The 23,667-nt window shown below is 38.1% G+C and overlaps 1 protein-coding gene across 1 annotated transcript; it reads left to right on the top strand.

Annotated features, from left to right (window-relative positions):
• The first annotated feature begins 15,041 nt into the window (after positions 1-15,041).
• LOC126370420 (sporozoite surface protein 2-like) lies at positions 15,042-17,231 on the top strand. The gene has a single exon (XM_050015258.1). It carries the CDS (start codon positions 15,042-15,044, stop codon positions 17,229-17,231), a length of 2,190 nt encoding a protein of 729 aa, XP_049871215.1.
• Positions 17,232-23,667: the final 6,436 nt, after the last annotated feature.

Raw genomic sequence — 23,667 nt, 5'->3', positions numbered from 1 at the left:
TTTTTTACCCGGGTATATATTTTTTCAGTACGGGTGCTATTATTTATTCTCATTTTAATAATAACATTTTTTTAGGGGGATTTTCTAGTAATTGTAGCAATTTTAGGGGTTTTTAACTTCAGCTTTAGGGATATATATTTTTAGGAGTTGGTAACACTGAGTACTACATCTCACATTTTTATTTTTAACACAGCTTTATTTTGTGCCATCTCACTTTTTTTTTGCTAGAGGACAAAAATTGTTAGAGGACACAATCCCTCAGTCGAATTTTACGACATGCCCGGGAAGACAAGCAGCTGAACGTGTTCTATGTTTTTTATTTGCTCCCAAAACAGCATAGAAGGACAAGATTGGATCTGGATAAGATTTTTTCATTAAGTGGGTACCCCTGCCGGTCAAAATAGGCAGGGTCCTTTTTAGTCTCGAAAGAAGAAATAAACATTTATTATTTAGGACACCACAGACACGGATTACATATATATACATTACAATGACATAACATTAAAAGACAAATAACGCACAGATGAAATATTTTCTATAAAGGAACATGGAAAACGAACACAGAAACTTATACCTAAATTAAATGTGATGTCGGCTTACCCATGTGTACTTAGTGGATGGTGTCCCGAATAAAAGGTCCTCACTCAGCTTATGCCGCGGCGCGGAATACAGTTATCTTTCGGCCAAGTATTTAAAGAAAGAAAGAAAGAAACATTTATCATTTAGGGCACCACAGACACAGATTACATTTATATGTACATTGACATATATATGTACATTATAATGACATCACATCAAAAGTCAACGCACACATGAAATATTTTCTATAAACAATACTAATACTATACACTGTACTTTTTTGTGTGTGTGTGTTTTTTTTTATTAACATAGGGCCCTACGCTCAGAACACATTCATTCCAGTCCTGTATTACCACACCAGGGGGGTTAAAATGGCCACATAGAAGCAATTCATCTAAGAAAGCAATATTGCTATTTGACATTTGTTTGCATTGCGCACTTAATTTTATATGCGCAAATGTCAAATTGCAACATTGCTTTCAGAAGTGGCCATTTTAACCCCTCAGTCCTCGCATTTAATGCCTCTCGCACTTTCATTCGTCGTCTTTCGTTCTTTGCATTATAATAATATTGGATTGTATATCTATGCTGTTCTGGGAGCAAATAAAAAACATAGAAAACGTTCAGCTGCTTGTCTTCCCGGGCATGTCGTAAAAACCGACAGAGGGATTGTGTCATCTAACATGATGGACTAATGTTATGGGCGATAGGCTGATCCCTTATCACCATAAGGTTCATCATATCCAGCTTACGACATCGTATCAACAGTGGCTGCAAGTTGTCTTTGATTACTTGTGGCTCTGCCCACCCCATTACGGGCGTGAGTTTATGTATGTCATCATCATCATCATCAGGAGTCATCTGCGCGTGAGTGTATTATAGTGAACAAGTAGTTGCGCTGGTACAAGTCCACTCTCTCCTCCTCAACCTCCCGGTGCCGATGGACCGGACAGCCGGTACGACCGGCAGAAGGCAGAGGCCGCAGGAGATTGGCCGCACGCCACTAAAAGGATCCAGACGTGCGCCCTTTGAGGCATGTATGTATGTATGGATTGTATAGATTTATTCCAAATATCAAACAACAAGATGTAATTGTGTCTGGGTGTATTAAAAAGGGTCATCATTTGTACCCAGAAACAAAGATAAAAGATGCGTAAGTATGTCTGTTATCCATGAAATTAGAAGGTTAAAAGAAGGGAAATCTGTACAACGCCATCTATATTGTTTTTAGGAACATCGCCTGGAAATTCCCTTATTGAAATCCACAATAAGTCTACTGTAGAATATCAAAGACAACAATACAATACAATACAAATACACTTTATTGCACCAAAATAAAAAGAAATAATTACAAAAAGTCTCTTAACTAAGTACATGGCAAATGGCGGCCTTATCGCTTAAAGCGATTTCTTCCATAAGGTGAGGAAAAAGGTAAAAAAAAAATTGAAAGATTGCGGGTACAAACTATGCATACAACTTAACAACAAATACATGCAAATAAATATATAACATACTTACAAATATAATATATACCTAACCTATATACATAACATAGCATATATACCTACTTATATAAATAGTACACACAAAATACCTAATAATAAGCAACTCAATAGATACATTGAGAGACAACTTGTATGCGATGAGCATGCTCGTATGCTGACCATAGCTCATAAACTGCACAACAATCGAATAGAAATGACTACTAAATTGCATTTTTCACAGTTTCTATGTGGGTCTGCTAAGGTCATTTTTATTACAAGCAAATATTTTATTATGAGGTACCCGTTACGTTTGGAAATGGTAACCAAAGTAACCTTTCCCGTGGCATAGAATAAGGAATTATACTACGTACCCGTGGCCAGTAATTGGATGGGCGATCATTGCGTTAATATTGGCCCCGATTCCTGCAGACACCGCCTAATTTTATTTTAAGTTATATCCGTCATTTTCATATCCGTCGAAAAGGAAAGGGACGGATGATTCACAGCTCTTAATTTTAGGAAGAATGAGTAAATGAATGTGTCGGGTTATTGACAGATGTAAATTTTTTAGACGGTTGGTTTAGATTTGTGCTTAAAATTGACGTGTGTTCCATAAATTTTATGCTTGTCGATTACCCGTCCCTTTCCTTTTCGGCGGATAAGAAAATGACAGATATAACTTAAAATAAAATTAGATGGTATTTACAGGAATTAGCACCAATATGTACGTATAGTGTAGAGTATTTATTATATTAACTTTAGTTTTACTTTTAGGTATTTATTTTTGTTGCACCACCCCGCATCCAAGTTGTTTGTAAATGTTTGTTGCCTTTTGGTGGTTGCCTGGAAGGAATTGCTCTAGAGCAATAAGGCCGCCCAAATTGTACTGTATTCATGTGTTATGTCTGATTGTTGAAATTTAGTTCTGTGCAATAAAGTATATTTGATTTGATTTGATTTGCGTATCCAGATGCCTTAGCCAAGTTGCAATCAGGTTTTTTGGCTTGACTTATTGTAGATTTTCCAGATATAGCATTAACTACTTGGCCGGGCAAATGGGGAGAGCTGAGGGCTCCCATAGGGTAGAAAATTTAAGATAAGAAGTTATAAGTGTGTGTTCAAAATTCGGCTCAGGGCGTCGTTTGAGAAGATTATATTTGAAGAATTAATTGATCCACCAACCCGCAGTGGAGCATCGTGGTGGAGTATGCTCCATACCCCTCCGGTTGATTGAGGGGAGACCTGTGCCCAGCAGTGGGACGTATATGGGCTGTTTATGTAATTGATCCTAGTGGGCGGATAACGATTAACGAGTCTTGGGCTATCAACAGTGATAAAAATATGAAACACATGTCAACTTATATCACGTTGGGGTTTAGCCATGTTGCAAACTTATACATGTTTACTTCACCGTTAAGCACGTGATACCTATCAATAAACGAGCCTTAAGTATAATAGCATATTTCTCGTTAATTTCAAGCAGCAGTGCCGACAATAAAATTCACATTTCAAGATCAATAGCCTCTCCAAGTACCTGTTGATTTATTAATAATTCTATTGTTCACAGTCCTTTATTAATGAGCGGAAATTGGATTTGTACGGGCTACGTTCATTGGAAATAAAAATAAACATCTTTGGATAAAAAAAAAAAAAAGAAAAAAAAAAAAAAGAAGATAGATTCAAAAAAGAAGTCCCAGTCAAGTCCCAGAAGATTTGTGCAGTCCCAGTCAACAGTGATAGCAAAAGACTTTATTTTTATTTTTTAAACAAATTATGTCTAGTTTACTATGTTTTGTTACTATATTGTTATGTGTATTGTTTTGTTGTACATTGACATTGGCAGATGACCCAAAGACAGACGGAAACTGCCAACAACAGGGGCAAATTTGTTACCCGTATCCATATTATTATTACCCATATTACTACCCTTACTACTATTACTATTATCCATATTATCCTTACGTTGTTGTAGGCTGATGGTAAACTGTAAAGTGTATTGAAAAACAAGTAAGTAACTGACTTAAGTCCTTCTCGTTGTTGTTGTGCGACTTAAATGTATTGTCTTTATGCATGAGTGTTTGTGTGTGAAAAAAAAAACTCGATCGAAATTCGAGCGCAGTCCAAATCAGTCAGAATGTTCGATCCTTCTGTAAAGTATAAGTGAAATATGATTTGTTTTATGTTAATAATATTTTTATGCGTAATGTTGAGATTGAAACAGTAATAAATGTTGTATAAAATTCACAAACTGTTTATTTATTTACACTTAGATTTTCCTTTATTTTTAAGTGATTCGGTGTCAAAATGTATAAACAAATAGACTTAATAAATGGACAGTTACTTATATCTTACTATTTCAACAATATTGCAATATAGTGAATTCATGATGACACACACGTACACGGTATACAACATAATCTACAAACGAGTGACTTGGAATTAAAACATAATCTTTTCAAATGACGATCAAAAAGTCTTGCCAGTACACCAAAGAGGTTGTCATATAATTAAATCGTTCAATGTCAATGATGGAATAAAACCTGCAACAATGCACCGGTTTGAAGCCATCGAAATGATTAGAAGAAGTATACTGATATTATGGTCCTTGCAAAATTAGGACCATAACGATGCATTTGACTATCTTCTTATCAATACAATCAATATTAATGTCATCAATCGACTCTTATAAGTATTACCTGATACCCTGTCCACCACAGCAAGACATAGGTCCGATCATAAAACCCTTCCTACCACAAGAAGTGAGGGTTGTAAATGAATGTAGAGACACGCTCGGGAACGCCTGTTTGGTCCTTCCAACGAAAAAGGAATGCGTGGAGAGGTTAAAAAAACCTCCAGATCCGTGCCAGCCATTGCCCTGGTGGTACCTTTTGTGCCAGAATATGGTCACCATCACTTACCTTCGAGAAACTACGACAAGAACCACAAGACGCGCGATCGATCCATATGTTTTGAAGACTTTAGAAGACGTCAAAAGTTATAAAAAAGGATTATCGCAAAATAAGTTTAACCGTATACAACATTAAGACAGAGATAGAGTGAACGAATTCTGTATTTTTTACTCTAACAGTGTTCTAAATATTTTAGTTGTGTATATATGTGCGAAGAAAACTAAAAAATAATATGACTTACGAAATTTTTGCTCGTCATCCATGTTTGGTTTTTATAAGTATTAACTATTTCTTCAGAAATGGTGTCAAATGAAAAAGTGCTGGAAAGAGTTGAAGAAAAGATAACCATATTGAAGACTATAGAGAACCGGAGAGGAAATATGATTGGCCACCTGATACGACACGATACATTTATAACAAACATTATAGAAGGAAAAATTGATGGGAAGGGAGGAAGGAGTAGACCTAGGATAACATTTATGAAACAAATAAAAGAGAAGGTGCAGGTCGTGTCGTATCGGGAGGTGAAGGTATTGGCGGGAAGAAGAGAGGAATGGCGATTACTCCACCGAAAAGAGCGCAGCTCTTAAATAGAGAGAGAGAGAGAGAGAGAACTATTTCTTATTTACGTATAGGAAGGTAATGACCCCGATTCCTGCAGACACCTCCTAATTTTATTTTAGGTTATACTTATCATTTTCTTATCCGCCGAAAAGGAAATCGGTGGTATGCAAAACGTTTAACGTGTGCTGTCAACTTCATTCTGTCGGGTTATTGCCCAAAGTAAATTTTTAGGTTGTGTTAGATTTGTGCCTAAAATTGACGTGTGTTTCATAAATTTAATGCATGGCAAATTACCCGTCCCTTTCTTCGGCGGATAAGAAAATGACAGGTATAACTTAATTCACACACTCACTCACTCACTCTAATTCTATTAAAGTAATTTGGTATTATATTATAATTTATGTACACCATTAACACATGTTTATGGAACACGATGTTCGTGCGTCACCCAATAGGGTCCACATAATATCAGCAGCGCAGCATCGTGGTTCACGCCGCGACTTGTGCTGAGTGAGGCCCTTTTATCTCAGGACGTCCACCACCACCTTATGATCATTTCGACAAACATCCTGCTTTTTTGTAATTGTTTAGTGGAACTTTGATATGATGTTGTTGTCTTTTTTGTGTGTGTGGCGCCCTATTATAATAAACTCATCATCATCATCAGCCCATTAACGTCCCCACTGCTGGGGCACGGGCCTTCCCTATGGATGGGTAGGGAGATCGGGCCTTAAACCATCACGCGGGCCCAGTGCGGATTGGTGGTTATTAACGACTGCTAATGCAGCCGGGACCAACGGCTTAACGTGCCTTCCGAAGCACGGAGGAGCTCGAGATGAAAACTTTTTTTTTTGTGGTCACCCATCCAATGACCGGCCTTTGCGAAAGTTGCTTAACTTCAACAATCGCAGACCGAGCGCGTTTACCGCTGCGCCACCGAGCGATATAATAAACTATTTCTATTCTATTCTAAAATAAAATTAAAATGGTGTGTACTGGAATCAACAACGACTTTGATGTTAATACATACCTAATATAATACCTAAGACATTCTAAATAATAATACCCAAAGACGGTCCTGGTCGATTTTTTTATGATTGTCTTACAAATATTATAGGTAGTATTACTTCAAATATGTAGCTATATGTATGTAATCCGAAGATGGAAAGATACGATCATCTCAACAATGCGGCAGTCGTTACGAGAATATTCACATATTAACTAAGTAATCAAAGCATAATTTGTATGACTTGGAATAGGCAAATGTTTGCATAAATTCTTAGTTTAAATTGTTCAGAAGTTTGTCATCAGTGAATGTAAGGTTGTTCCTGTTGTAAAAACTCTTTTTAATAGTAAGGACACTGGCTGTTTTCTTTTTTCAAATTGTTCTTTCTTGTGCTCAGGGGGGTTAAAAAGGCCAATACTTGCTGCAATTTGACATTTGCGCATATAAAAGTAAGTGCTCAATGCAAACAAATGTCAAATTTCATTATTGCTTTTTTATAATGAATTACTTCGATGTGGCCATTTTAACCCGCCTGGTGTTATCTGCCTAAAGGTTAGGTATAAAGCTCTTTTATTTATATAAGTCTTGTGCCTTTTTCTACCGAATGGCACGGTACTGGTTGTCATACCACTAATAAGGTTGTAGATAGAGTTAGCAATAAAAGTACTGTTACTGTTCTATTGTATATAGAAGCTACATTCGGACAGGCAAACTGTCAATACTGCTTTGGTATTTCCTACAACAACAATATTATTGTTATTTTGAGTCCAATTAGTTATTAATTTATCTTAAGTGAATCATCCCCTTAGTATTTGTTACACTAACACCTATACGTACTCGTATGGCTACCTGTAAGTACTTGTACGGGGTGTAAGTGACATCGTAATTCTGAGGGGGATGATTCAGCTCATTATTCTGACTTAATATGAAGTGTAGAAATATAGAAAGTATAGAATTGATGTGTCAAAACCTTCGTATGGAGTATAGCCCTCTATGGATGTGAAACTTGGACACTGACACAGAAGGACAGAGAGAGACTCGAGGCCTTTGAAATGTGGTGTTGGAGGAGGATGGAAAGAATAAGTTGGACAGAAAGGGTTACAAATGAGGAAGTGCTGGTAAGAGTAAGGGAAAAGAGACAAATACTGAGAATTATTGAGGACAGAAGAGGCAAGATGATTGGACACCTAATAAGACACGACGAATTCATTAAAAACATCATAGAAGGAAAGCTAGAAGGAAAGAGAGGAAGGGGAAGACCAAGAAGAGCTTACATGGAACAGATTAAAGAAAAGGTTAACGTCGTGTCTTATAGGGAAGTCAAGGAATTGGCCTTTGATAGACTGGAATGGAAAATGCTACACCGACAAGAGCGTGGCTCTTAAATTGATGATGATGAGAATTGAAAATTATTTAAAAAATACACCTAAAAAAGACATGCATTTTGCGACGGAATATCCGCTTGATATTAACTCAGAATCATGAGCGGAATCATTCTCCTCAGTATTCGTTACGATGTCACTAACACCCTGTATTTCTCCCAATAAGAAAGTAAATAAAAGTAATATATATAAATACCACTGTTAGAACGATTACTGCCATTAAGATTTGAAGTTCAATTTAGGCTCGAAGTGGTATCAAAGATTAATCAAACATTTATTACGGTAGCTAGTATGCGTTCTGCTATAAAATGGCGGAAATTGATTTTTAAATGTTCCACGCGGTTTTGAGATTCTATTTTGTCCAGCCGAGTAGTTAATGCCACCTGAGTACAATAAATCACGTAAAAAAAAAGAAAAACAAGTGATTCTACAAACCATTTGGTTCATAATACTATTAAGTTACACAAGTCTAGCAAATATTTATTAATTTATGATTCGATAATCTATGAGCGTTGAAATTGTAGAGTGACTTACAAAACGCAGTCATTTAAGCGACAATAATTGGAGAATGTAACAAAATAATCATTTATGTTGCGAATGTAGTAACACAAGTGACAAAAAATTAATATTTTTTAACAAAAAAAGTAAGTGACTTTAACTATTTATGCTGAGAATGCAGAAACTCAAGTGATAAAAATTGGAGAATTTTTAACAAGAAAAGTGACATTAACCATTTATGTTGAGAACGAAGTAACATGAGTAAGTGTCAAAAATTGGAGATTATTAAACAATAGAAGTACCAATATAATCATTTATGTTGCGAAAGTAGTAACACATGTGACAAAAAAAATGATATTTATTAACAAGAAAAGTAACAAACTAACCATTTATGTATTGAGAACGAAGTAGCATAAGTGTCAAAAATTGGAAATTGTTAAACAATAGAAGTATCAAGATAATAATTTATGTTGAGAACGCAGTAACTCAAGTGACAAAAAATGGAGAATTTAAAAAATAACAGTGAAAGAAAATAACCCTTTATGTTAAGAACGCAGTAATTTGAGACACACAAATTGGAGACTTTTTAACAAGAAAAGTAACAAAATACCTAGCAAAATATAAGCCACGTATTCACTTACAGGCAGAATCGTGGTTAAATATCAAGCAACATTTGGATATAAAGATAACAATTGAAATAATGAGAAAGTTTGAAATGAAGCTAGTAGTGTTACTTATGTTATTAACATACTTGTGTTTAATCAGTGCAAAACCTTCTCGGAGAAGTAGTGGCTGCAAAGAGTGTAAATGCAATTGCGACAAACCAAAATTAAAATCAAGTGGCTCTTCTAAGCCTCAGCAGCCGCCATATTATTTGTACTATTTCTACTCACCATTTGTGCCTTACTTCCCTTTTCCTATCTTTGGTTGATTTTAAACTGTGTCAAATCGCCAGACTGTGAAGAAAACTGGATTTATGGGTGCGACAAAAAGGTAAAAGGCAGTTAGTAGTAACTGAGTTATTTTGCGTTACTGGAATAATGGACTTTGAGAAAGAACTCTACTGAGAGACGCTCTATTGCACCTATATCGCCATTTCATCCAGCGCATCTTTGGTAATCACACAATATCATGGATATCGTGACCACTACGGTGAAGAACAAAATAAATACTGCAAAAAACAAACTTTCACAGGGTCCGCTTACCTAACCTGAAGATTTAACAGGTCCGGTTTTTTACAGAACCGACTGCAGCCCAATACAGGTTAGGTCACATACCCCCGAAAATGCAATTCTCGGGAATGTGGGTTTCGATGCTTTTCTTCACCGCTGAGCACGTGATAATCATTTGATCCAAACATGAATTCGAAAACATAGTCGACAATCATTGGTTTTAGGCCTGTGATGGATTTGAACCTGCGACCTCAAAGTCAGAGGCTCCGCTTCACCGTATCGCTTATGGTATTGAGAACTATAAAGACCTAAGAGACAGAGGCCCAGGGGATACTCCCTGTAATACAAAGACAATATTAATGTTGTTAGATAAACAATAAGTACTAACAATTTACCACCGAATAGATGGTCCGAACTAGGTTGATAAGTCGACCCGGGGGTATGTCTCTTGCAGACCTTTGGCAAAAAGTAAATACTTACATAGGAAAATATTAAGAAAGGGATTTTATTTTAAGTTTAACCTCTCATCTGCCGGAACGCGGATCTCGACCAGACACAATGTAAAATCTATTGTGTCTGGTATCTCGGCAGATGAGAGGTTAAGGCCAGGCGCGCACTACGAATTTTTCGCCGCGCGGCAGAAAAGAGCAGCGGCATAATGTCGCACTGTAATACTGCGCCGCTGCGGTGGCTCTGCCGTCAAGTGCGCGCAATACAATTTAAAACTGTTTGGTATATTATGCCGCTGCCGCTGCTTATTTCTGCCGCGCGGCGAAAAACTCGTAGTGCGCGCCTGGCCTAAATGCCATTTTTTTATACTTACCTTTAATTAGTATAGCTAAATTAAAATTATACAGGATGTTAGTGACACCGCACCGAATACTGAGAGGATTCAGATCATTCTGAGTTAATCAAGTGGAATTTTCCGTTACGATGTCACTAACACCCTGTATAATGCAAACCTATCTATTGCAGATGACAAATATAACAATTAGTATTAGCACAAAGCATTTATTGTAACGTTACATTAGGATATATAAAGTTATAATAATGATTGATTTTTGTTTTTTTTTTATTTCTTGTTTTGTGTGGTATAGGCACCTAGGCACTGTGGAATGTGCGTGTTCTAAAAAAAATATATCAAGTAGCTGACACTCTTAAGCTGAATATTGCAATATGTATGAACCTGAACCGGCGTGCGTGTATGAAGCGATTGATGAATGTGGAGGAAGCAAGAGAAGTGTGTCAGGATCGAAGCAAATGGAATTCTATAGTCTCTGCTTACCCCTGTGGGAAATAGGCGTGAGTTTATGTATGTATGTATACCTAATTCGTGACGATGATGTTAAAATCGTCCCAACAACTGAATCATAGTGGGCCCAGTTACCCACTATCAAATTAGATAAGGGCAAACTCGTCCCTGGGCCCAGTTTAAGCCTGGGACGAGATGTCGACGCGGGTTCAAATTCCGGACGAGCCCTCAAATATTAGATTGGGTTCGGTAAATTTAAACAATACAAATATACTATATTGCATCAAAATATATAAAATAGTTACAGAAGAGACTTAACTGAGTAAAAAAACAGAGTAAACAGAAGCGGTCAGTTACGCAGGATATATATTATGTTCTTCTTCTTCTATCGTGTGGATTGTGAGGTGGATTACCAACCCCATCGACCCTGGTATCAGACTTAACTAGGTACATGGCAAATGGCGGCCTTATCCCTTATCCAATGATGAAGTATAAGACGAGGAAATATGTAAAATAAGTGTTTACGGTTTCACTAACTTTATTTTCTCTTCCCGACCGATTCACACTACACTTTTTACAAATCCGACATCGTCTGATCTCTCCTCTCTCCTTTCTTCTCACTCCTTCTAACACTCTCTCTCTAACTCATTCGCAATCCTTAATTTACTCTTTCACTCAATCTACAAATGCTCTATGCGTCCTTTTTATACTCTATATTTTCTGTGCTACTCACTTCTCACACTGCATCTCAACTCGTCTGTTACTCACTCAGTTACATGCGGCGGGGGCACATGCCTCGTAATGAATCAGCTCTCTATTGTTATTATTTCCATCATCATCACCAGCCCATTAACGTCCCCACTGTTGGGGCACGGGCCTTCCCTATGGATGGATAGGGAGATCGGGCCTTAAACCATCACGCGGGCCCAGTGCGGATTGATGATTATTAAGGACTGCTAATGTAGCCGGGACCAACGGCTTAACGTGCCTTCCGAAGCACGGAGGAGCTCAAGACGAAAACATTTATTTTTTTTGGTCACCCATCCTATGACCGGCCTTTGCGGAAGTTGCTTAACTTCAACAATTGCAGACCGAGCGCATTAACCGCTGCGCCACCGAGCTCCACCGAGCTATTCTTTCCATATCTCGGGACTATGGAGTCCCGGACTTTTGGAAGGCGTGCGTGGGGCCGAAGCCAACACGTAGAGGCCCCTTACGACAAATTAATCTAAATGTTATGTGACACCAACCGGCGATTATCCCTGTATACACTATGGCACCCAAAGACAATCCCCGGTTCGTGTAAGACTATTGCAGACAATCAAAACGGTGTCTCATAAACCTATCGACAGGTTTTTCTGTACACCGCAACTCATAGTCTGCTTTTTTGTTTGTCTAAAATGCGCCTTTAGGTATTATGTTTTCTTTACTAGCTACTAGTTAATACAGGTGCAAATAGTCACGTAAAAAAACCAACTAGCTAATAACGAAGATAGAAACCGTTTGTATCATGCTTTGCTGCATTTGAATCATGATTTTCATTATTATAATGGAGGCTTTAGACAACTGTTAGTTTGAACAGTGGCTACAAACGTCTTTTGTTTCATTCTATAGCTTTTGTAGGAAAAATCATGGCCTATGAATGTAAGGAGAAAATCTTTTAAACAAGTTCCTGAGACTAAAATTCGACTATGTAAAAAGTTGTCACTGAAAAGTTCATGTTTTTTCGTTTTGTTTTACATAACAAGTGTTTTTTTTTTAAAGGACTTTTTTGACGTGACTTATTGTAGATTTTCCGCGGATGGCATTAACTACTTGGCCGGACAAATGGGGAGCGCTGAAGGTACTCACCCGGTACAACGTTTGAGTGAGGGTGACCAGTTCGGCGCGAACCTCGGCTCAGGGCGTCGTCTGAGAAATAAAAGGAACATACTTATACTATATGTTGAAAAAAGCCGTAACTTATTTAAAAAAAAAAAATGATACGAAAGAAACAGAGTATAAAATAAAAAGAAAGAATCTTACTTCATTATTTTCAATACACAGGCGTGATTGTCAATTTACTTCAATTTCATAACACGCGCTTTTTTATACGACAATCTAACAGCAAGTCGATTGATCGTTTAAGGAAGCAAGTGTTTTAATGGATAGGTAGGTAAACATAACTTAACATTACATCACGCCTGTATCCCTGAAGAGGTAGGCAGAGATGACTAGCATAATATTTACGTTGTTTTTCTATGGTGTGGATTGTGAGGTGAATTACTAACTCCATCAACCCTGGTGACAGGGTTACTATTGAGCCGCCAAAGGCCCCTGACATGGCTCATGTAACGACTACTTACATTAGTAAGTAGTAACCGGGGCCAACAGTTTAACGTGCCTTCCGAAGCACGGATCATCTTACTTTCGGACAATCAGGTGATCAGCCTGTAATGTCCTAACCAAACTAGGGATCACAAGTGATTTTTGTAATATGTGCCCACCGGGATTTGAACCCGGGACCTCCGGATCGTGAGCCCAACGCTCAAACCATTGGACCACGGAGGCCGTAATATGTTTAAGTCTCATGTAATACGGCTACAAGTCTCATGTAAATATAGCTACACTCATTAATATTTAGTTATTTAGTAGGAAGATGGCTGTAGGTAGTAGCATTGGAAAAGAAAGAGTACCTAATAAATAGTAAACAATTGAGCATCGCAGATAAATTTAAAAAAATGAACACCAATGCTAAACAGTAACCCTGATACCAGGGATGATAGGCGGTTATGGATCTTACAACATATTTTTTTATGTGAAATGTCCGATCCCATACTGAGGATTGAAACGCCTGACAAAAACGTTACATTACTACGATCTGTGAAATGGTTATTTTTGCTAATAAGTTTCTGACAGGAAAATAAAATGTTAATACAACATTGGCCCCGATTCCTGCAGACACCGCCTAATTTTATTTTAAGTTAGTCGAAAAGGAAAGGGACGGATGATTCACAGCTCTTAATGTTAGGAAGAATAAGTAAATGAATGAATAACCCGGGCGAATCAAAAAGGTACGTCGCTGGTATGCAATCAGTTTGACGTGCTGTCTACTTAACTGTGTCGGGTTATTGACTGATGTAAAATTTTTAGACGGTTGGTTTAGATTTGTGTTTAAAATTGACGTGTGTTCCATAAATTTTATGCTTGTCGATTACCCGTCTCTTTCCTTTCGGCTGATAAGAAAATGACAGATATAACATAAAATAAAATTAGATGGCATCTGCAGGAATTGGAGCGTGGCTCTTGAATTAATGATGATGTTTATTATAAACAGGAGCATTTTTATACACTCTCGTCGTTTTTAGTTACTTTACATGTGTACAATGAAGAATTTAATAAAAAATAATTTGCAATAAAAGCTTAAGTTTATTATTCGTTTATTATAATTGAATTATTGCACGTAAAAACAGTAATTGATAGCGGATATTCTTTATTCATGAACTATGAGAGGGTGTATACGAGTAAGATTCTTTTGTTATATTTTTTTCTTTATAAGTATACTCTCTCTTTATTTAAGAGCTGCGCTCTTGTCGGTGGAGTAATCGCCATTCCTCTCTTCTTACCGCCAAATCCTTCACCTCCTAATGCGACACGACCGGCACCTTTTCTTTTGTTTCATAAATGTTTTCCTAGGTCTACCCTTTCCTCTCTTCCCTTCATTAAGTATAAGTATACATAATTTTTAATATGATTATTACTTTAGATAGATTGGTATGTACTGCAAAAAGGTCTACCTCAAATTTTTCTTCGACTCTATCGCATTCTTACGACCTCATCACACCGCATCTCTACAAAATATTACAATTGGGTAGTTTCCTAGGTCAAAGATGAATTATGAAATTCTTATTACTAAATAAAGACAGAATAGGGGGGATTAAAATAGCCACATCGAAGCAATTCATCTATGAAAGCAAGTGGCTATTTTAACCCCTCTGAAGGTGACAAAAAACGTTTTATTTTTCCATTTCACTTATACAGGGTGTTAGTGACATCGTAACGAAAACTTTGAAAGATGATTCAGACCACGATTCTTAGTTGATAACAAGTGGAATTGATTGCATCACACTGTGGGTAAATAAAAGTTGCCATTATAATATGTATTTCGCTTTTCAATCTGCAGGTATGCGGTCTTGTGATGTTCATCGGATTAGCAATGGCGGCGCAATCCTCCACAAAAAGCACACGAAAGAAACCAAACCCATCACGAAAGAGTAATCCGCCACAAAATCCAAACCCACCATACGATCCAAGTACACTACAAGATCCAAGCACGCCATACGATCCAAGTACACCAGACGATCCAAGCTCACCAGAAGATCCAAGCATAACAGACGATCCGAGTCAGTCAGACAATCCAAACCAATCACAAAATCCAAGCATACCACACCATCCAAGCATACGAACCAATCCAAGCGCACAATACGTTCGAAGCCTACCATCTAAGCCAAGTCTAAAACATAAACCAAAGTCATTACACAATCCAAGCACACCACGCAAGCCAACTTTACCACACAAACTAAACCGACCACACTATCCAATCTCACCACATAGACTAACCCCAAAACATAAACCAAGCCCACCTCACAATTCAGGCCCTCCACAAAAGACAAGCACATCACACAAACCAAGCATACCATCCAAGTCAAATTTACCACACAAACCCAACCCACCACACAATTCAAACCCAGCGCATATTAAAAAATTACCACTTAAATTAAGTTTACCACACAAACCAAGCGTATCATATAAATTCAGCCCGGCACACACGCTAAGCCCACTACACAAACTACGTTTATCACACAAGCAGAATTCATCTCACAAGCCAAGCCCTCCAACTAAGCCAAGATCACCACAAAAATCAAGCCCATCTCACAAGCGAAGTTTACCACACAAGCCGACCCCACCACACAATCCAAGCTCAGCACCTAGACCAAGTCGACCACGCAATCCAAGTCCTCCACACAATGCAAGCCCTCCAACTAAGTCAATTTCACCGCGCAATCCAAGAACACCACACCAACCAAGTTCACCATACATGCCAAGAATACCACACAAGCCAAGTTCACCACACAAGCCGAGCCTGCTAGCCAAGTCAAGCTCATCACCTAAGCTAAACACACCAAACAAGCCAATTCAAATACGGAGACAAAATCAATCACTTAAACAAAACAAGCTAAATAAACAAATTATACCAACCAAACCAAGCAAACCTAGCAAACCTAGCAAACCTAGCAAACCAAGCATACCAAGCAAACCAAGCAAACCAAGCAAACCAAGCAAACCAAGCAAACCAAGCAAACCAAGCAAACCAAGCAAACCAAGCAAACCAAGCAAACCAAGCAAACCAAGCAAACCAAGCAAACCAAGCAAACCAAGCAAACCAAGCAAACCAAGCAAACCAAGCAAACCAAGCAAACCAAGCAAACCAAGCAAACCAAGCAAACCAAGCAAACCAAGCAAACTAAGCAAACCAAGCAAACCAAACAAACCAAGCAAACCTAGCATACCAAGCATACTACGCAAACCAAGCAAACCAAACACACCAAACAAACCAAGCAAACCAAACACACCGAACAAACCAAGCAAACCAACCACACCAAACACACCAAATAAACCAAGTTCACCACACAAGCCGAGCCTGCTAGCCAAGTCAAGCTCATCACCTAAGCTAAACACACCAAACAAGCCAATTCAAATACGCAGACAAAATCAATCACTTAAACAAAACAAGCTAAATAAACAAATTATACCAAGCAAACCAAACACACCAAACAAACCAAGTTCATCATACATGCCAAGAATACCACACAAGCCAAGTTCACCACACAAGCCGAGCCTGCTAGCCAAGTCAAGCTCATCACCTAAGCTAAACACACCAAACAAGCCAATTCAAATACGCAGACAAAATCAATCACTTAAACAAAACAAGCTAAATAAACAAATTATACCAAGCAAACCAAGCAAACCAAGCAACCAAGGCAAGCCAACCAAACCAAACAAACCAAGCAAACCTAGCAACCCAAGCAAACCGAACAAACCAAGTAAATCTAGCAAACCAAGCATACCAGGCAAACCAAGCAAACCTAGCAAACCAAGCAAACCAAGCAAACCAAGCAAACCAAGCAAACCAAGCAAACCAAACACACCAAACAAACCAAGCAAACCAAGCAAACCTAGGGAACCAAGTAAACCAAGCATACGAAGTAAACCAAGTACACCAAGCAAACCAAACAAACCAAGCATACCAAATAAAACCAAGCAAACCACAGCAATCAAGTTAACCAAGTTAACTATAGAAACCAAGACAGTTAAAAAAAGAACTGAAGAAAAACACAGGAGATAAAGTAAAAAAATATTGCAATAATTTAATATAGATAAGACTGAGTAATAGTACCTACAAAGGATTTACCCACTAAAGTTAAAATATTAATAGAATGATTGATTGTTGATTTTTTATTTATTGTTTTTGTAATATACTTAGATCTAAACAAAAGCAGTTGTCGAAATAAAATAAAGGTATTTTTTTACCTGCATCTAGCCAAAACCCACCTATTACTTAGCGTATAATTTTCTTTTTAAATGCGCATGGCAGGACTCTAACTGACGCGAGTGGGATGAAACAGAGTAGTCTATTTCAGTCGTACTAGGATTTCTGCCCTCCGCTTCTGAATATTACTGACAGTTACTACTGCCTTCTGTCAGGTTCCAGAGTACAGTCCCTGTGACTAATGGGAGAATAATATACTTTCATAAAAAGTAAATATTTATTATTTACAGTTAAAACAGTTATAGTAATGCGGTTTTATGGTGTAGTTATAGTTAGTTACAGGCGGTTCAGCTCAAGATTAGCAGTTGAGAATGAACGAGTTTTGAATTTTGGTAATCTCCAAAAACATGAACCAAAACTTGTAGGCTGGCACTTTTATGGAATAAAATTCATCAGTTATTAAAATTCTTAGAGATTTTTATAATATCCTCTTCAATTTGATGAACTATTTGAACTTATACAGACGAAAGGCTGCGGCACGCCGAGAGGTGAGGGTATGGTATCCCGACGTGCCGGCAGAGTAGGGGAATGATTGGTGAAAAAGTAGAAGCAACAGCAAGCAGCAATATATATATAGTTTATTAAAAACACTTCACAAAACTTAGTAACATAGCCACAAAAATAATAGTTCACAATATACACATTTCAAAAAGATTCAAGACTATGGATTTAGAGGGCACGGCCCTAAACGGTATAACACACTTGTTGTTTTTATGAAGGTCGGGGATTCAGTGAGTCAAAAGTGAGTAAAATGAAAGGAAATGCGAATGGAATGAATGAGAATTTCGTAATTTAAAATGATGATGGTCCGAACAAAAGGCCAGTATGTGCAGAGTTTGTACTCTGCTACAAGGCTAATTATGAGTCTCCATATGGTTTAATTAACTATATTAGGCCTTCAATACTAAGTCCTACAAGCTGCAAAGTCCAATCAGTTTCTTATAAAGTAAAAGAATAACAGTCTGGTTGCGTTCAAGACCTTCTGATTACGTGTCGTTTCTGTAATAGACCACAAACACCTACAAAACATCAATTTTATAATTATGACGACTAATGGTTTATAATTTCACCACTACAATAAGTCACTTAAAAAAACCTACAATAAATCACTTAAAAAAATGAAATCAGTGACTGATATTTTGCTCTTTGATTGTACGTCTACAAGTTGTCTTCACGGGCTTGTAGTGAAGCCCATCCTGAGGTTGCGGGCGTCAACGTCTGGCCTATTCTGTCATTTTGTCACCAGATAGTTTATTTTAAAAACTGCTGCATAAATGGCGGGCCACAGTGAAATGATGATGACTTTATTTTAAAATCCAAAGCTACGGATAAAATAATGAGAATTTACCACAACAACGAGGTAGGTGGGGTACCTAATTAATTAATTTGCAATAAAAGCTTAAGTGTATCCGTTTATCATAATTTAATTAATGCGCATAATAATATAACATTGATTATATTATTTTTCATGAACTATGCGACGGTGTATGCGAGTAAGATTATTTTATTATATTTTTAATCCTTAATAATTATTATGATTATTATTTTGTATAGTTTATTTCGTCCCTGAGGGGAAGTCGAAGTCTATTAAATTGGTAGTTTTTTTGTATAATAATTCAGGGTATTAATGACACCGGAATCAAAATTTTGAAGGATGGTTCAGCTCATGATTCTAAGTTAATATCAAGTGGAATAATTAAAAAAAAAAAACACAAAAAACAAACATGAATTTGGAATCTTGAGCTATATCATCCCCTTCAATATTCTTTCCGGTATCACTAACACCTAAGGTAAATTGTTTTTGAATTGTGTCTTTGTCTCTCAAGAGTATGGTACGAGTTACCGTTATATTTACTTAATTCCCATTTAAATCTACAGGTATGCAGTACTTTGTTGTTCGTCGGCTTGGCGATGGCGGCGCAATCAACTTCCACGCAAAACAAACCAGACAAGGCAAATCCACTGCACAAACCAAGCCCACCACACAAACCAAGCTCACCACACAAATCAGGGCCACCACACAACCCAAGCTCACCACATAAGCAAAGTAAATTACGGAAGTCAATTTCGCCACATAAGCCGAATCAACCACACAATCCAAGCAAACAGCATAAACAAGGCAAACCACCCACACTAAACCAAGCGCAAAAGTCAAATCCACCACAAATGCATAATCAACCACTCTCCGAATCACGTAGAAGGCTTGCCACTCAAAAACACTTGAACCACCTCCGCTCATATCCACCCGGCAATTGGATCCAGAGGGACTTCCCCGGTCAACACGGCGACTTTCCTGCCCGCAGGAACTCTAAGAAGGTTCTTCCCCGAGACATTGTGAAATATGGTCTTGACAACCTCAACATACCCAACAACAAATTCTGCTCAATCATGGACATGGACGCTTCTCAACAGTACTTCCTCCTTCCCTGGTGGTACCACTACTGCCAGAGTCTTGTGGAGAACAGGAATAGAAAGTTGGACAAACATGAGTTGTACTACCTGCCACGATACCAGCATGTGCTTGATAGACTGGCGCGCTATAAGAGGCTTCAACAAATGAAGAACGGCCAGATCTTTGTGAACCACAAACTCGCGCCAACCTATTTAATTTAATATTCTGGAATAAAATTTATGGGATTTATTCTGGTTTTAATAAAGACTAGCGCAGTAAGAAGTGGAGCCGTGGGAGCCCAGTTGGTAGAACGCTTGCCTCTCACTATGAAGTCGTAGGTGCGAATCCAGCACAGGCCTAAACCAATTATTGTCGAATTTGTCATCGAATTCATGTTTGGATCGTGTTCTAGTGAGCTCGACACAATTCGAAAAGTTTTATCTTTCAGCACGACTGCGATTCAGCTACGCTACGCGATTTATTTGAACTAACGAATACAATTTTTACACTTGTAAATAAAAAAGTACAAATCTTTACTTTGGTTATTTGAAGATTTGTATTTTATAAATCAAACAAGGTGCAATTTAAACAGTTAACAGCGAGCCCTGCACTAGGGATCACCCTGTATCGCAGTGGCTCAATGAGATACAATTTTCGCTTAAAATAATAAAATTCTACATCAAATCCGGTGGAAACTTAGCTTACTAGTAAAATAATACAGTTAGAAATTATATTAAGTAAATCAGGACGTAACAAATATTAGAATGCAAAACATTTAGAACAATCTTAAAAGATATTGAGATCAAAAAGAAAAGACAACAAAAGATTTAAGTTATAAAAAGGACACATAACAATGTACGTACAACAAGGGGGAAGACAACATTGAAAGTACTTTTTAATTTGCGCTTTACTTTAAGCACCCCGGGTTCAAATTCCGGTGGGGACATATCACAAAAATCAATTTGTGATTCCTACTTTGGTCATTACAGGCTGATCACCTGATTGTCCGAAAGTGAGATGATCCGTGGTTCGGAAGGACGTTAAGCCTTTGGTTACTACTTACGTAAGTAGTAGTTACATGAGTCATATCAGGGGCCTATGGCGGCTTAATAATAACCCTGACACCAGGGTTGATGGGGTTGGTAAACCACCTCACGACCCACACGATAGAAGATTGGATTCTCCATTGTCCGACATAATGTACAGCAATACGCACTGAAATCTGCCCGAAATAAGTAGTGTAGCCGATATAATCCGAAACATGTGCTCGATAATTACGGTAAGTAATTAGTAGCACGGAACTTGTGTCCATATTAATGTATTGGTATGCGTAGCCATAAAACTTAAGTATTCTTTTTGTGGCTTAATGTACCCACTAATAATCAACTTCTTTTATCGTATGGGTTGTGAGGAGGATATCCAACCTTATTAGTCCTTGTGTCAAGGTTACTTGTGAGCCGCCTCTGACACGGTTTATAACGAATACATATTTAAGGAAAGGTAGGAAAATCTGTACAGCCTATAAATACGGTTAGGCTCACGATCTGAAGGTCCTGGTTCGATTTCCGATAGGGACATTGTCGAAATCACTTTGTGAAACTGCCCTTTGTTTGGTAAGGACTTTTCAGGCTTGAATCACCTGATTGTCTGAAAAAGTAAGATGATTCCGTGCTTCGGAGAGCACGTTAAGCCGTTGGTCCCGGCTATTAGCCGTAAAAACACCTCCACCAATCCGCATTGGAGCAGCGTGGTGGAGTATGCTCCATACACCCTCCGGTTGATTGAGGGGAGGCCTGTGCCCAGCAGTGGGACGTATATAGGCTGTTGATGATGATGATGATGAGGAAAATCTGTACAGCGCCATCTATATAGTTTTTGAGGATCGTAGTATGAAAAGTCCCTCATTGGGATATGTTTATAATGGACTCATGTTATGTTAGAAGTAAGTATGTACAAAAACAAAAGATTAAAAAAAAAAACAAATGCTAAGAGTACCAATAACGTACCTACTGTATACAATCGACGCTATCTACCCTCGAATGAACTTGTTTGTTTGGTCGCTGTGAGTGGTTTAATCGCGGCATAATGTCGGCAGTTCATTGATAAAACCCACTTGAGTGTTTTATTTTTTTCAATATTTTCATTACTTATCACCTTTGCAACATAGAGCCATGGTAACCCAGTTGGAGGAACGCGTGACTCTGACTTTGAGGTCGCAGGTTCGAACCCCAGCACCGTCCTAAACCAACGGTTTTCGAATTCATAAATATTTGCATCGTGAATGATTATCACGTGCTCAGTGGTGAAGTTTTTTATTATTCTCGCAGCTTCTGTTGCCGGCCAAGTAGTTAATGCCATCTGGCAAATCTACACTAAGACACGTCAACAAAAAAAAAATGAAGCTTCTTTTCCCTGGCTATACAGGTTGTGAGAAGCTGCAGTAGTTTTAGGCGGATGAGACGTTCGTTGTGTAAAAAATGACGATTCAAAGTGTAACTATGTTACATATTGAATAAAGATATTTTTGAATTTGAATTTGTTTTGAAATTGAAGGAAAACATAATGAGGAAACCCGCATACCTGAGACATGCGCTTCGGAGGTATGTGACCTAACCTATATTGGGCTAGATTTCCCTTTGCAGGTTGGAAGGTCAGACAGGCAGTCGCTTCTGTAAAAACCGGACCTTGCAAATCTTCAGGTTAGGTAAGTGGACTCTGTGATAATCGGGATAACGTTAACAACTAAGGAGATGATGATCATCCAAGTCCCACTGGCATTGTCCTTCAATCAACTGTATGGGTTTCGGAGTATCTCCACCACGCTGCTCCATTGCGGCACAACCTACGTGATAAAATGATCAGAGTGTTTGGCTCCTGATCTGGAGGTCCAGGGGTCTATTCCCAATGGAGACATTGTTAGAATCACTTCGTGATATTGTCCTTTGTTTGGTTACGAGTCAGGCTTCTTCTTCTTATCGTGTGGTTTGTGAGGTGGAATACCAGCCTGATCAACCCCGGTGTCAGGGTTATGATTGAGCCGCCAAAGGCTCCTGACATGGCTCATGCAACGATTACTCACTTACATCAGTAAATAGTAATCGGGACCAACGGCTTAACGTGCCTTCCGAAGCACGGATCATTTTACTCAACACAGACACATACACATACACAGAGACAGACAGGCTTGAATCAGCTGATTGTCCGAAAAGGTGATTCTGTTTTCGAAAGGCACGTTAAGCCGTTATTGGTACCCGCTATTAATGTGTCAGTTACGCCACCAACAAAATGTATGCAATTCTATAAAGGGTACCTCACTTGTTTGCGCAACCATTTAGTTGATGGCAACATTTCTCGTTGGTGCAACTATGGTGCCCTTAGTGAGATGGGGACCTTAAGCTCTATCCTACTTGCCATTCTGGAGTTGACAACAAGGATTAACTTAAAAAAAAAGGAAACTAATTGCAAACACGTAACTACGAATTTTCCATAATATCAAAAAAAAATATGCTTTGTGCCTCTATTGTTTGTGCCTGAAAATTTTAATTTAAAAAAATAAAATGTCAAAGACTATTTGGTTACGCACGCGACAGTACCTTTACCGTTTGTCGCCTAACATTTTGATTCGAGCATGCGGGTGACATTTAATGTAATTAAATAAGTACGCGGCGTTACTTTCTGTTGGATTTATTATGTTTATCAGGTTACGTTCTGTACGCACGTACGAACAAGAGCGGTCGGTATATTCCTGAACAGGTTTTACCTATTTTTTGTCTCTTTTGTGCCATATTATGAAGAACATTATATACCTGGAGGCGGCCAATCAGATCTCTCTCTCTTTAT

Source organism: Pectinophora gossypiella, chromosome 10 (assembly GCF_024362695.1).
Source record: "Pectinophora gossypiella chromosome 10, ilPecGoss1.1, whole genome shotgun sequence".
Lineage (NCBI taxonomy): Eukaryota > Metazoa > Arthropoda > Insecta > Lepidoptera > Gelechiidae > Pectinophora > Pectinophora gossypiella.
Note: the sequence above shows the minus strand (reverse complement) of the source record. Positions and strands in the feature narration are given on the sequence as shown.